At 35.1% G+C, this 16,927-nt stretch overlaps 1 protein-coding gene across 1 annotated transcript in view; it reads right to left on the bottom strand.

Annotated features, from left to right (window-relative positions):
- LOC149794455 (uncharacterized) overlaps positions 1-14,554 on the bottom strand; it is a 28,492-nt gene extending 13,938 nt beyond the window's left edge. Inside the window, exons 1-6 of the mRNA XM_089968704.1 lie at positions 14,430-14,554; positions 11,077-11,768; positions 9,496-9,805; positions 6,612-6,722; positions 5,684-5,884; positions 4,559-4,846 (exon numbers count right to left, since the gene is read on the bottom strand). Of these exons, the coding sequence (XP_089824830.1) occupies positions 4,559-4,846; positions 5,684-5,884; positions 6,612-6,722; positions 9,496-9,805; positions 11,077-11,670 (1,504 nt within the window). The 5' untranslated portion in view covers positions 11,671-11,768; positions 14,430-14,554. The remainder of the gene's footprint in view (positions 1-4,558; positions 4,847-5,683; positions 5,885-6,611; positions 6,723-9,495; positions 9,806-11,076; positions 11,769-14,429) is intronic.
- Positions 14,555-16,927: the final 2,373 nt, after the last annotated feature.

Here is a 16,927-nt window from a genome sequence, read left to right on the forward strand (position 1 = left end):
ATATATATATATATATATATATATATATATATATATATGGGGTTTCTGTGTTCACATGCTACGACAGCGGCGGCCCGTGTCGAAGCACCCTATCAGCGCATTTGTTAGTTGTCAAAAGTTGTTTCCGAATAGACTTACTACAGAAAGAGAGTTTGGAGTTTTACACTTCTCTTGAACATGTGACACAAACACAGATAAAGGCTCTTTCAAAATATTTTCATTGTAACCTATATATCATAATTGTAGATCGGCATTCGCAGTTTAATGGAGAAATGTAAATCAAAAATAGTTCCGGAACTGAATGCCTATATCAGAAGATAAGATTTATTTAGTATAGATTATGAAGCAGTACAAAGTTCAACGCACCATTATATAAAAGATACTAAGAATAACAACACAATAAACGAATAAGCATTCACTTATTTGCATTGCGCTCTTTTACTCTTTATTACATGATATCCAACGGGTATTATAAACAGAAATATCAAAAAGTCTTGATATAAATTTAAAGAGAAATCACAACATAGCATTATATTTAAAATCATGTAAACACTAACATATTGGAGATCTAAACTACAGCAAATTAGTAAAACAAATGTCATTATCAAAATTTAATCAGAAAATAGAAATAAATCAATGCCATCAAAGATCGTAGGCAATGCAACGATACTTTGTTTTAAGTAAGATGTCATATTTCAGCTAAAATTCATTACATAGTTTATAGATCATACCTGTAAGCTAGAATGATGGATAATATTTTCGGTAATATATAAATCAATCGCTGTTTTTGACAACCCTATATTTGAAGAAAAAACGACTTCTTTAAAACCGTTTTCATCTTATTGACATTAGGTATAAACTTTATGTCAGTGGTTGAAGCATTGCAAAGTCTCATTTTAAATACTAGATGTTCGCGTGGCAGTCCTGGATTTGTGAGAGATGACCAGTACCAATATGCATGCATGGTACTATGCCTATAACAAGTCTGGAAAATTTTGTGATTGCCATGAGTACCAGGAAGAACACGCCTAGTCAAAATGACACTGAATACGAGCACATCCCAACAGCCACTTTGTATTAATTGTTATATATTGACCTTTTATTGAAGACACTTGCATTTTTGTATCATAGTCATTCCCACCAATTCCCAATTAAAAGCAGACGAAAATCATCCCAGGCATATGGAACGGGAGTTTCGGAACAGGTCTGAATCATTGCAAGTAATAGTTAAAGTGTTTCTCTTCCTTTACATTTTTCTCAAGTTCCAAACATGATAGGTTCAGATTTACCTAACCTAAGAGATAACTTGTTATTTATAAGCCACAGCACCAGATCCATGCGTAAAAATCATTGAATTAAAGTAACATCAATGTCAAAAAATATAATAGAAATATCACCTGCATACGGTAGAAGTTCAGTGCTACCTGCCCCAACAATATCCGATAGCTGTTTTTTATTGAGTCAAAGAAGATTTAATCCACTCTACTGGCATGGAATTATAAAAGTGACTTTACTTTTTTTAAGATATGCAATGATTGATGTTATAGAAAAGCGTTTTGTAAGTCAGTTAATATCATTTCAGTCGAATTGTTCTGCTTCATATAAAATCCATTATAATCTTGTGAATGACGTTAACACCTCTATTGCTTGATCCAAGGGAAGCAACTGAAGCTTTTTCACATCCCACATTTGCCGAGCCATAGTCTCAAACCAACGTGGGCAGCGATCGAATACAGGCGTTCGTGTCTGTGTGTGCTAGATTTTAAGATCAGAAAAGGGCACCAAGTGTTAAAACTCTAATCACTAGTACACTTTCTGGATGTGAAATTATATGTATACATTTTTTTTGGCACATGATCTGATATGGATTTGTAATTGTTCTCTCATGTTACCAAGCAACACAGACTTTGTGACATGACGCTCGTTTCACCGCGACGACAGGGCTGGCTGAGCTCACAGCGTGTAACGACCAGGTAATTTACTCCGAGTGAAAGCCAGTTTACCCGCATGATAAAACTTCTACAGCACACATGTAGTCCTATATAAACAAACTATCAGTGTTTTAAAACTATGGGAATATTTATTATATTTTCCCGAGGTATTAAAATTTGCCTGTTTTGAACGATTTTTGTTTGTTTGTTTCTTTCTTTTGATATTAGTGACATTTAAATTAGAAGTTGTACATTTTTAACATTTGATTGTTCTTTCATGTTTTCCACACAGTGATACTTCTTTTCAGTACCATTTTGTTTCATCATGGTAATGTATCTGCTATTCGTTCATCATAAATAGTGTCAGCCCTTGAACACTCCCTTGGAGTAGTTTCCTGTTTAGCATATTTAAACACACGATATTTTCTCACTGGTTTTGCAAAATAAAGACATGTCAGTTACGGGACCAACCAGAGGAATGTTGGTTTATTTGTCAAATGTATTGTATTCCATTTAGTCAAGGGTATTGATAATAGAGTTATTTATAACTACAGTAGTTAAGCCTACAAAGCCATAGGCTCGTACATGGCACTGAGACTGACTCAAATTTTCCAGTCAATGTGGACGCAAGGACTTATACACAGGCAGTACAAGGATACATCCATGGTCCACCTGTACAAGCGGGAATCAACAAGCAATCGGGGTATCTCCTTCCTGCCATTTGCTAGTTAAATCCTCGCCGGAAGTATGCTGAATTGCCTTGTGCATCACATTGATCACGACCAACTGCGGCTTCAAGTTTTTCAATCTGAGGAAACTACAATGCAAAAACTAAATTACAGGAAGTGACTATTTTTGATCCCATTTCCCGACTGCTCCATGATTTTTTAACATGGGTCTGACAAGCAACATAGCATGACCATTTCTCTTCAGCTTCCGTCAATTTTGGTCTCACAGTCATTATCAGGATGACAGAGGTGATGTACCAAACTGCACCAGGAAAGCCTTACGCAATGGTTACCATTACTGTGAATGGCCGAACCCTCTTTGCAGTGGATAAGTCCACCTATCTTAGCAGTACACTGTGACGTGAAGTTCACATCAATGTCAAAACCAACGCCAGAATTGCTAAAGCGAATCAATTCTTTGGTAGACTAAGCTCAAATGTGTGGGAGTGCAAAGATATCATTCTGCGGATAAAACTGCATGTCTACAAGTCGTTGTCATTGTGTTGCTGACTCTGTTACATACATGCAAAATCTAGACGGTGTACAGACGCCGTGCCAAAATGATGAACCATTTCCGAACGTGATGCCCGATGAAACAGATGTGGATAATATGGCAACACAGGGCCACAAAAACAGAGGTTCCCACACAGAGAGGCATTCAAAGCATCCATAGTCTGCTAATGAATTCACACTTGAAATGGGCAGGTCACGTTACCAGGATTTTCTATGGTAAGATGAAGTAGGGAGAGCGATTTCAGTGTGACCAGAAGAATCGCTTCAAAGTTATCTCAAGTCATACTTGACATATTTCAAAAACTACCCTTGATCTGAGGCATATGTCGCACAAAATCACTCCATCTGCCGCAGTCGTATTCACACTGGAGCTACATACATTGTACTGAGGCGAATTGCAGGTTCAATGCTGAAGTGGGAGCAGCATAAATCTTTGAACTGAAGCACGTACTATAGGTGGCGCTATACAGTTTCGCATTTTGCATAGGGTTAGGAATTTAAAGAAAAAGAATGTCCCCGGCTTTCCTCACTGGTTATACTGGCTATTTAAAAAAGACCTTGTATATCTTAGGTATAATGCAAAGAACCTTTAATTCCCTTTATTTTGGTGTATGATTGATGGGTGTACTATGGGTTATAGAGTATACAGCTTGGCCTTACTTCAAATGTGCACCTTTCAAAAAAGTGCTAGCTCTACTTGGTCATTTTCACTTCCTGAACTTCAGAGGTCAATTGTATAAAAAAGAGCCGATAACTTTTTTTACATTTTATATATTTGGTAATTCATTCATTGCACTTTCAGAAGCTGGTATTGTCTAGTCTGGCAAAATTCATTTTCCCTATTTTAATAGCTGCTATGTATAGTGTACTTTAGACTAATTCAGACTGATTTTTTAACACAAGGGAGCAGTCATTTTAGTTAGCAGTGTGCTTAAATCATGTAAAATTTCCAAAAGTACAATATCCAAAAGAAATATCATCCACATTACATTAATGTAGCATAGAGGTATGCAAACATTCTCTCCACTGTGCATGTTTTAAATGCAAACTACTTCACCTTACATACGTCACTCTCTCAAAAGTACATATTATCTGGTGAGCGCCACCATATTGATCAAGCATCCCCAAGCGGCATCTCAAATGTGCCACAGATAGTTTAGCCCACAAACTGGCCTGATACGTATTGCACATTCTTACAGAAAACAAACCATTTTGTGATGTCATGGTCACTTCGAACTCGAAGGATGCAAATTATAGCTAATAATACATCGTAGAGAACAGCTTCGAGCTAACTCCGTGACTAATGTACTTCATGATCAATTGATAATATGTGGTTTAAGGCATGACGATCAAATACTAATGCATTCTTTACTAATAACAACTTACCTGCCCTACAATTGGGGCTATCTTTGTATTTCTGTGATATACAAATAAGAATAACATGGGCAAGTTCTACAGCTTCCGCCATTGTTTGAAGCGTAGACCCACACATGTTGTCAATATCCATCCAAACAGTGTATCCTTGTTCTCTAAGCATGTCTTTTATTTTTATCAACTCCTTCTGATGACTCCAGTTATAGCTGATCATGATGTGACCACTTATTTCTTTTTCGTCTGTCTCCCCAGAAATAACTCTACTTTTTCCTTTGCTGCTAAGTTGTCTCCAGCTAACAGCTGAAAAAAAGAAGGCGACGATTATAGCATGTGTGTGTTTGTTTGTGGTTATGCATTTGTGTCTTTTCTTGTTAAATATGCTAAGGAATATGAGAGTTGCATTTACATTTTTTGAAATTTGCCGAAGCTAAGTGTATGTTTTAATCAATTAGTATTTTCTTCTCGTCTTATTGCAATTCAAGATACGGTGTCTAGAAAAATCTGGAATCAATAAAATCTGTACATATTGTATGCATTGGGTATTTGGCTATGATTTCAATCAAAGCAACGCAATCATAATAAAATATAAGATACATATTTATGAAGGAATTTTTTTCTGACCCAAAGACAAATATAAAACGTTGCTAGGTTAAACGATTTTAGATGAATGGTGATGGATAAATTCTTCACCACATATCGCGGCTAAAGAAAAGTTCCAAAGGACCTCACTTGCTTTCTATGCAAGCAATTACATAGATTTAATACGGGGCAATATAATGTTCAAGTGATCATTGCACCGGATCAAAATGTGTTATTTTTTTCATTGTTACTTTAGTGTAACCTAGGCCTATTTTGACTGTTTTGTCAACAAATAACTTGTCATTATATTTCTGAATTTGTCAGCATGATATACGAATAATATTGCATCTGGAAACATTATTGGAAATCTGCCTGACCAGAATAGTTCCAATAATGACAACATGCATCGCACGATACAAATTAATGTTATTTGCATGTGTATATTTTGCCACATGGAAATCAGTAATCTAACAGAGAAGTACCTCGTTAGAGAAAATAACCTTTCAAACAAATTTAATTGTAATTTCAATGACTGTGACTTTCATTATTAAACCATACCGAATTTTTTATACTTCTCGTATCCTTGAAGATCTCTACGTAAGCTCCACAGTGTACCGTCGGCATTCATTTTGATCTCATGGTCCGTTGACGTCTCCTTCAGATCAATCAAAAGATCCACAATCTTCAGGTCATTGTTTTCAAGAATCCGTTTTTGGTTGTCTTTGTCAAAAGCTAGAACCCTAATGGCTCCAACTGCCTCTAAAACACGACATAAGTGGAAGTCACTCGATTTAGGACATTTTCATTGCAATTGTTGTGAAAGTATTTATTTTCACAAACATGCCATTACTATTGTTTATCATCAGGTCAATGTAAAAGCATCACTGTCACACCCATATTTTGTCACGGATAGAATATGTGATCATTTATTTATGTTCATTTCTATTAGGGTAATTAGGGACTTACGACAGCATGAACAGTGCCCATTTATTTATTACTAAGTGAAATGGAAATGAAAACTTCTATATTTGACTCAGAAAAATTGAAGTTTTTTACAGGGTTCAATCCGTGTTTTCCCTGACAAATATTTTATCAATATTGACTACGCATTTGTTTAGTAATGTCTCTAAAAAAACGTTACACTGTTTATTATAGGTAGCAGAAATAGATTAATGATGAATTTAATGTTAAAGAATGTTTAAACCAACAGTTGTATAACTGTTAAATCATACGAGTGACTTGTAAGTGGATGAAAACGATATGTTTCGAGTATACAGAAGGATATGTAACGAACCTAAGGGTAAACAGGAACCACCGAAGATGTTAGTTCATATTATGTATTGTCTGAAAAAAATTTTCAGGTAAGGAAGAAATTTAATTTAATTTAATTTAGTTTCTATCGTTTCAGCTTAAAAAATATGTAGTCTGAAACCTCTCGATCTACGTAAAAACGCCCAAAACAGTGTTGTTTGTTCAGTGGCTTTACCTCTTTGTTCCTGTATAGTCCCACATTTGGCGAGTTCTACTAAATGAGGCAGGCAGCCCATCTCCACAAGAATCTTCTTGTTGGCATCATTTCTGGCTAAGTGGCGCACAGCTGGAATATATATATATATATATATATATATATATATATATATATATATATATATATATATATATATATATATATATATATATAGTTTACTTTGCTCTTGATTACAATCGTTTCTATGCTAGAGCATGTAACTTTAGTTTCCACGGACATATCCCTAATTACTATGTATTTCAAAGGCTTGGTTATAATGTGTTTTCGTTACAACGTTTAAATGGTTATATTACTTTATTTGTTTGCTCCTCTTGAAAAACCTTGCTCAGTTATAACGTTTCGATCATCTCACGCCGAGGCCAGATACACAATTTGATTAATCAAGAAAAGCGTAACAAGAACGCCACGTGTAACAAAAGCGAGATAATCAGGCGTCATTAATAATCAGTTAATATGACGTTCCCACACATTACGTTGTATACTGTTTTGTTAAGGCAGTGTTTAGTAAGCTAACAGGTGTCATTACCAGTGATATCAATGCCGATGACGATGTTAGCTTTGGTATGCTGTGTGATGTCTACTTTTTTCTGGTAACGAGTATGTTAATTTCTTCCATTATTTTAATTTTGATTGTGTCACTATTACATCTGTGATACCAACAATATAAATTTAAATTTATTTGTATCACAAGAATATTATCTGTGAAATTAGTGATTGCCAGGAAACAATCGAGTCATTGAACAAAGAGGTTTCAACATAAAATTGATATGTATCGTTCGCCTACTGGTACATATACAAGTACGTTGACACTTTCATCGGATGATAACACTGGCTGTTTGTAATCTTATTCTACTTTTCATGACATATAGTTATACAAATCCATGTTGTTTCAAAAATTGTTGCCATATAAACGACATGTGACAGTAATGATACGAGTATAAATTGTTTACTACATATGTGTTGAACTTATCAAAAGGATATGTACAAAGTAAATAAATAAACAAACCATCAACAGAAACAACGATGAAACCGCATATAACAGTTCACGGGTATAACGTTCTAAACTCACCATGTTAAACGTTTTACGACAATGATAGCTCGTTTGTTTAAACTAAACTGAGATGGAAAAAATTTGTATTCGAAGAAGAAAACTACTTCCAAATAAACAATGGGTACAGAAATTGCCGTCTTGAATGCTAATGGTTTTATGGGTAGACAGGAGGGTCAACTTTTAGCATGGGTGCAACACCATACCAGTTTGTAGGCTTTATCAATTTATAAAAATGATTTGGAAATATGGGGTAGAAAATCTGGATCATTTCATGCTAAAAGAAAACAATTTCTACCCTTCAAAAAAATTTAAGGCATCAGACTCCAAATCAAACCAAGTTTTCTTGGATATAACAACCAGACTGGTAGAACACAAACGCCATATAGACATCTACTCAAAATCAACTGATCTGCGCCATTATCTCCACCCAAGCAGTTGCCAGCCAAAACAATGGATTTGGAACATCCCGTATGACAAGGCTCTGAGGATACACAAAATCTGATCAAAAGATGAAACATTCCAAATAAAAGATCTGAAGAGTGAACTGAACACTTGATGAACAAAGGCTACGACAAAGACCTGACATCAGACGCAATACAAAGGGCTAAATAAACAAAATGCAATAACATACTAAAATATAGAGAGAAGGAATATATTGATCGGATACCATTTATCATGACCTATCATCCAGACAACCACAAAGCAGATACAATCATCAATACTGTCCTATGGTGGAATCTTAGGACACTAAACCTAATCATACCAAACAATCCAAAAGTAGTCGCAGACAAATGAACCTCAAAAACATCATTGTCAGAGTAAAGCTAACGCCAATAACAAGCTAAAACGACCCTACCAAATCTTTTCACTGTGGTGATAAAAGGTGCAAAACCTACCAACACATCCTCTAGCACAGCGACGAACATAAATTGAACACACGTGATCCAAACAGAACATGCAAAGCAGAGAATATAGTTTGTCTCATCAATGTAAGATCTTTGTCCTTCAGTATCTCGGAGAAATTGAAAAGCCACACAGGAGGATGAATCTTTTCAGATCTGATTAGATGGCGAAGACACCTTGACCGAATTCCAGTTACAGAGTACTTCTCTTCCCTTGCCACACTTTAAGCGATCTAAAACTAATTGCAATTGCTCACAAATCCAACTGAAGTTCCGAAAGCAGGTAACAAAAGGAATCTTACTGGATACAACGCAAAAGAACATTGACTGCAATCGACTAAAACCAAGAAGACTAGAAAATGTCAACCACGTGCAACTAAAATCATCATAGGTTTTTACAACCAGCACAATTTCATTTAAAATTTGTTTCATTATGCTAATTATTCACTCGCGTACATACTTACTACTAAAACAATGAAATATTTGTGATATACGCCAATTTACATAACAGATGGTCATATAGGTCATCCGTTTGTAGGTCAATGTCAAATAGCTTACAACATCATTAGTCATGTGGAAGCGAACAAGTAGAAACATCAAACATGTTCTAGCTTTGCTTCCAATAAATATAATTATCTAACGTTTTGAAATTTCAACTCTTTTTTGGTTGTTATTTCTCTTGTCTCTGTTTTGTGTTTTCCCTTGAAGAGACTCAGTTAGAGTCAAAAACGCTTAGGTTAGTTAGAAACTAGTTTTGCACTGTTCATTGTCAAGTTTCCTCTCATGTATATATATATATATATATATATATATATATATATATATATATATATATATATATATATATATATATATATATATATATATAATGCAGGACGTACGAACTCACTCATTGTACATTCGCATGCTGACCACCCATCGTAATCGTGAGATTTGTCTTTCAGTGCCGATCCCAAAATGTTCATCAGAAACGTCAGTAGATCGTGCTTATCCTGTAGAACTTCGCTTTCTTTCTCATCGATGATGCTTGCCAGGAGGGCTAGTGCAGTCAGTCGATTGTCATTATCCTTTGAAATCAGGTAGAAACCTACAGTAGTGACAATGTCCAGACTGCGAAGACGCGGAATGGTTGTGTCAACTTGGGAAATATTGTAAAAAATAGACAGCGTGTTATTTACCAGGCGTTTTTCCATGTCCGTCTGAAAATGCAATAAAATTGAATTTCAATTATAGATTTTATTGAATAACCTACTTGTTTTGGTGAATTGGTGCCTTTAAGTGATATGGTGTAAGTGTAAATACAGTAATGTATCGTGTTGCAAGCAAGTAAAAACAAAACAACAACAATGGCGTATAAGAGGGATGCAAAAATGCCATTTCATGAAATATATTTAATTTATTCTAAATGCTTAAAAATGAACATTTTATTTGAAGGAGGAGGTTTGGAGCAGATTTTGTAGTTATTGGTTGAACGCCATTTTTTTTAGCACATGATATCCTATACATGGCGGCCAGTATATTTGGTAGAGGAAGAACCCTGGAAACTACAAGTAGTACCACAGACCCTCGCGAAGCTACTGAAAAGCATACGCACGGAGCAGTGTTGGCCGAACCCGAGAATCGAACCCACTTGGACAGAGGTGATATGATAGTGATCTCGAAAGGCTTTAGCCCTTTCGGAAACATCGAAGCAGGTAAAACATAATTTTTTTCTGAAAATCAGTTGCAAAACAAAAAGGAATGAGAGAAAAAACACAATTGTCATCTCTTAAAAACCCAATAATTTACCCAAAATACACGAATCCCCATACTTTATCTAAAATACACAAAGTAAGCCAATCAATGCAAGCTTTTATTGATTTCTTTTCAACTGGACTTGCTACCAGGTGAGATACGCCATTTTTTAAAACTATCCAATGATTTTTGTGTAATAAAAATGTCACATGTTGTTAGTTTTCTTGGTACATTACATTATTTTTCTGACGCAGTTTGGACTGTAACAATACAACCCCTCCCTCCAAAGATCCAATCTTTAAATTCCAGAATCCACTGGGACCATCAAAAAATGGGAGATGAGCAATATAAATTATGTCGGGTTTTTCTTGGTTACATAAACTACTAGCATGTTACTTGGTACATTTTCTGCATGACATAATAGCTAATTATTTCATTTTGGCAAAAAGGAGAGTTTGTACACACTTCGGTGCTCAGCATGGGGCAATCATATTATCATCTCTCTAGTTCAAACTCTCAAGTATCTGTATTATTTCAATAAAATTGTCTCACAAAACATGAATATATGGCGAAGATATTTTAGAGGCAGTTATCAAAGATTATCTATTTAAAATCAAGAATATTGTACAAATTCAAAGTCTGTTTTCGTCATTTATTACCTTTATGGTGTTAGCATCACCAACATACTTTTCTTGTTGTAATGTAAATATTCACAACTGCTACATGAACAATTTACCATTTTCTCTTCCACTGTGTTTTCCGGAAGGTACGATATCAATAAGCTCTTCAATGTCTCCAAAAAGTCTTTCTCCGACACAAGATGGCTTGAAACATCGGGATGACTGTCAGAGTAGTTCAATAACGGTGTCAGTGCTCGTTTCATGACTTCAAGGTTGGAGGGTACAATATTTCCCTCTTCATCTTTAAAATCTATCCGCCAACCATCAATTATGATGTTACACATAACGCTCAGAGTTTTGGTCTCCAGCAAACGCCTGCCAGCTTCTAGGCGATACTTTAGTACGACATCATAGGACAAGGTGTAAATCTTCTCGATGTCAAAAAATACTCTATTTATCACCTGAAGGGAATGTAGTAAATCTTCATTCCATTTCATCTCTGCATCCCTTAAACTTTTTAGAGTCTGAATTTTTTCTATTGCATCTATCAATTGTCGAAATATATTGTCCTTTTTCAGTTTAACTTCATCCGTTATTCCGTCCTTTTTTATTCCAAGGTTTGTTTCCTCCTCGTCAGGTTTTCCCTGTAACATTTCTTTCCCCCATTCTCTTGTCACACCTTCCTTAACGATTTTCCTGTGCTCTTCCATTCCGAAGTCTTACCTTTGTTTCATCGTTTTATGAGGGAGGTCTTGTGGTTGAGCAGACTGCTGTTGCTGGAAATGAACTCTAGCTGCTAGTGATAATACTAGAAAAGAAACATTTAGTTATATAAAATCTTCTCTCTGATAATTAAGATCCAAACTTTGTATAATTATTTAGAGAGATTAATGATAATTTGTTTCCCTAGGATATGTGGAATGACCGTTCATTGAAGAACCCGTTATTGACTAGTACCATTAAATATCGAAATAAAAGACTAAACGAAAACCCAATAATGTTATTTGTCGCAAGAGACGGAATCAAGTTTCTTCAGTGAAGTTTATTTTCAAGAATCATTTTGTCCTTCGTTGAAGCCTAAGTACCTACTCCTACTATTGCTACTACTACTATAAAAATATGGCACTTGAAAATGCCGCCAACATTGAGAACAGAAGAACGAAAGAACGTATCTCTAGACCAGAAACTCATTAATGGGAGGTACAAAATAGGTCCGAAAATTCAAGACTGCTCACTTTTGTACATAGTGAGTAGGGCCAATGACGAAACAGTCAGTTACCTGACTAGTAAGTGCATCAAACAAGGAAAGTGGAATAAACTATCCATTTTTATATATTGCAGATGATACAAATGGTCATTACATATGATGATTCTTATCGTGCATATGTTTATTTTGTTTTGTGAATGACGAAAAAAGTGGTTAAGTACACTTTCAGTTGACCGGAAATGGTAACAATATTGTTAAACAGATGGGTTCAAGGCCATCTTTGACAGTTCAGCGTTGTTCTCGTTTGATGAGATGAATAATTTTCATTCTATCCTTGTCTAACAAATGGAAAATATTCAACCAGTTTCATTATTTTAATATTGAAACACTGCACATTGAGATTATGTTCATCACATGACCCTTTTTGTGAGTCGTAAATAACATTTAATTCTGTCTCAGACGATGCACCTTTCAATTCTTGCACGTGGACAAAAATATATAGTCGCAGACACATTTTAATCAATAGTGTACAATTCAATGACCAATAACATATAGAAGACATTTTTGGTTTACGTTCTCTTACAAATTACAATTCAGAGTGCAACTAGCCTTCCAATCAATAGAACATTTGAAACAGACAATATAAATTTTCAACACTATATCTAATAGAAATTCATGTGCGATTTCACATAGTTCATCCGTTCAGGTCAGCAGGAGTTTTGAGGCCCCATATACACTGATTTCAATAAGACTGATTACAACTTTTCCACTGAAATGTGTCTTTATTCCACTGTATACAGTCTTTACAGATGCAATATTAGATATGGCAGAATAAATGCAATTCCTGTGGTTGAATATGTGTCTGAAGGAATGAGTAATGACTGCAGAGATAGTATTAAAACTAAATGTAATGTCTCTGACAGTTAGGTTAGATTAATAGTCATTTGCATACTATATTCTTTTGTGACCGGGTATTCACCTTATTTGACTTGGAAGAAGGTTGTGGCTGCATAACATTTTGTCATCTGAGAGACCATTATTGTCGACATTTTTCTCATAAGAGAGGTGAGTTAAAGTAATGATGTAGTCTACAGGTTGATATTTAAACCAATTTTTCCTGGTGGGTGGAGTTGCAACATCCCCTGTAACAGCAACAGTGTAAAACGGGACTGTCTTATTACAACAGACTTCCGGGCGTTACTATAAATAAACGGTATGTTTCGTGCTGAACAGCGTTAACAATTTTCTCGGTTTTCCCGTATTTTCGATTTTACTATGCAAAACTCCAGCGAGTTTATTCACATTTATAGTTTCAGTTTTTTGTTCGGAGAATTCAACGTAGCGTGAAATTTGCCATATTCGGACAAACGCAACCAATGTTGTTCGCTTTTTTATTGTAGCTCATTATTTCCACTGAATTCAGCTTTATCGTATCCTTGTTAACCTTTGTTAACATTTTAAAACTATTATAGCACTTTAAATCAAACTTTATAAATAAAAGAAACTCTTTAAACGCTCTAGAATTGCTGCATTTATAGGAAACAAAAAAAATTCTGTTTTTAGATCAACCATTTATTTTCGTACAGAGGGAGAAGGCGCCATAGGGTTTCTTTCAAACCAGAAGTTTGTTGTTATATTACATCAGTATAGTTTATTCGTTTCAACTAATATAATTATATATGATAAGTTCTTTTGGCCAGTAATGGAACTATCCGAAAGCTAGACATTTTTATGTTTTGGGGGTGGGGGTGGAGGGTAAAATATTCCAGTCTCCTGAAAATCAAATGGGCAGTCCTTGAAGTTAACGCAACCAGGAGAAAACTTTCAGAACCAAGATTGACCTGCACGTTACTTTTTAACTGTTGCTTCAATCTAAGCATAATGGGCCATACAGAGCTCTTTACAAGTATGTTTCGATTTATCCTTGATAATTTATTGCATGTTTTGTAAAGAAGTCAAGAGTTGTAAGCTGTTAAAAATATTTTCATTTATGCTTTCATGCCATTAAGCTGGTGGTATATGAGAGAGAGGGAGAGAGATGTTGTAACCTAAATTTTCCATCGGTAACACGTTGGGATGCTCTCCATGATCTCATTACATAAAAATCATTTGCTTTATCCACTGCTATGAAAATAAAGATTGTGCTTATGCAAAGTCATTTTTATTCCCTATGCAACATTTTGAAAAGGAAAATGATCAATTGGAAAATAGGATTGTTATCATCATAATTAAGGTATCATAATAATACACTGAAAATCTTACCTATTAAATAAGTATCCTGTTGTATCCGCTATCCATGTCTTTCTTAAACGACATATATATATATATATGCAACTATATGCACGCTACAGAATCCAAGCAGGAAAAGGAAGTTGTAACAGCTTAAGCACTCTTTAAAGCAGCATTTGACTGGAAACAGCAGTGTTGACAGAGATAACAGGAGACGACACAGGGTTGAGCTCAATAATATTTATTTCCTGGATTGAGTATGGTTGGGTTTTTTGTATAAAAATGTTAGTTTCTATAAAAAATATTTTACAAGAAAATCATTATCTTGTTATTTTTTCCTTCTTAAATGTAATGTTACTAGAAATTCATATGCATGTTTAGAGAGTATAATAGCTATAAAAACATCTTCATTATGCGTATTCATACGCCATGGGCAAATCACAATTTCATATACTAATACTATTGATATATAAAGTTGCTTTATACCGACACTTTAAAGGCCATGTTATTTTCAATGTATGTGGTATATACAAACAGGCAGATATACACAGAGATCATGTTGGATTTCTAATGATACTTCATCTGTGCATTACGTGTGCATTACGTGTCACGAGTTCTCTTTTGCATTTTGTCGTCCATCGCTAAGCACAGGGAGCATTAAAACAGTCACTGTATGTTGATTTTGCTTTATTTTTAATTTTCTATTCTTTCATTCTTTAGCCAATTACTCGTCCTTTCTTAAGACTCAGATCACTCCAGCGTTCTATTGTTCATTTATCTTATACCCTATGTTGCTTCAGTCCCAGGTAAGAAATGAAGTGAACATCGAATTTACATTTCCTACGATTATGGCACAACCAAAAGCCTTGTGAATACTTGAACATTCTTCACATTCTTGTATTGTTTGAGTGCATCCAAAAATATCAGCGAAACCTTTCAACAACCCATTGACAAATATCAATCCGATAATCAATACATTTTTACCACTTTGTGCTAGTAATGGCCCATATTTGTCTAAAAGTAGGCATTCAAAGTCTATGGTGGCAATCAGGCATTATAATATTCGTTCAACCAAACATGCATCGACGTTTCATCCCCAGAATATATTAGATTCGGTCACTGACATAGTGTTGATCTTTCCTCCAGACTGTTGATCCTCGAAATTCTTACAACCTAGGAAATTTCAAACCCTGTAGGTTTTAACATTTTATGTTTTAAATTTCATCAAATCATCTGTCAAGCTTTTTCGTAGAACAGATGAATCTTCATTCATTAGCGCGCAATTTTAAGTAAGAGATCATGATCGACGTATAACGGGCTTGATTATTAGTATTCAGGCAGTACCAGTTTTGATAGTATTAATACAATTTACTTTGTGGATGCATCTATATGATGTACGATCAGTGCGATTAACCGCCTGTGTTATTGTCATTTTATACAACGATATTGCCCTTCATATACCCGAAATACAACAATGAACTGTTAATATTTCGGCTGTTACAGTTTTTATAATTCCAACCAAATTTACTGTGAATTTGCAATTTAACAAGATCTTAGATAAACTGATACATTAATCATCGTCGTTACATAAAGTGCAGTTATTACCCGTGATTGACATACCAGCAAGCAGTTGACATATTAAGGGGGGGGGGGGCAAAGGCCGTATAAACGAATTGATGAAATAAAGATTGATTGCCTAGTTAACTTTCAAAATAGAGGTACCGAGAAAGCAACGCTGCTGCCATTTTCATATAAATGATAGTACTTAAAAAAAGTCACGCTATCTCGCAAATACAAAGTGATATGTAAAATATCAATGCATCCTCTTGGATTGTACTTCGAGTGTTTGATTTATTTTTAATGTATTATTTATTTGTTTAGTAGCTTCCCTAAGACATTGTATAATATTGAACTTTATCACCTTTCGAGTTATATCTGAGCGCATCTATAGCGCGGCACTGAAATAATGCAAATTAAATCATCCGACTTCCAGCTTATCTTAAGTTATATGCTTGTATCTCGTTCTTCGGAACGACATAGTTTGATTAGACACTTATCTTCTATTATCACATGACCCGTACGGCTCTACGTCTTATCACAAGGAGCTAAATACTGGGGGGCTTTCAGTTTCGTTGACTGTTTGAATATATTGCATTCATGTATTAAGTCGGTAATATGTATCTGGCAAAGTACGAAAGGTCAGGCAGGACGACATGTAAACCGGATGCTGGATATTGAGATTACGAGGCAGGTTGTCTTATCATGGAGCAAGAAATTGTGCACACTTTTATATTATAAATTTATGTTCAGGTCAAGAAGCGCATGAGTGATAAAAGACTGATTTGCAAATATTTGCCATCAGTACTTAGTTTGAGATGACAGTTACACATTAGATGTTGTAAGTAGCAGCAGGAAATACAGAAAAGAGGATGAAGGTCCATGATCCCCCACCCCCAGTACTAAATGACCTTGGAGAGCGGAAGAACAAAGCGCTGTCACTAAATCATGGCAGCCAAATCGTTATAACGAAG

The sequence above is a fragment of the Sinohyriopsis cumingii genome, chromosome 8 (genome assembly GCF_028554795.1).
Source record: "Sinohyriopsis cumingii isolate HCF-2022 chromosome 8, ASM2855479v2, whole genome shotgun sequence".
Classification (NCBI taxonomy): domain Eukaryota; kingdom Metazoa; phylum Mollusca; class Bivalvia; order Unionida; family Unionidae; genus Sinohyriopsis; species Sinohyriopsis cumingii.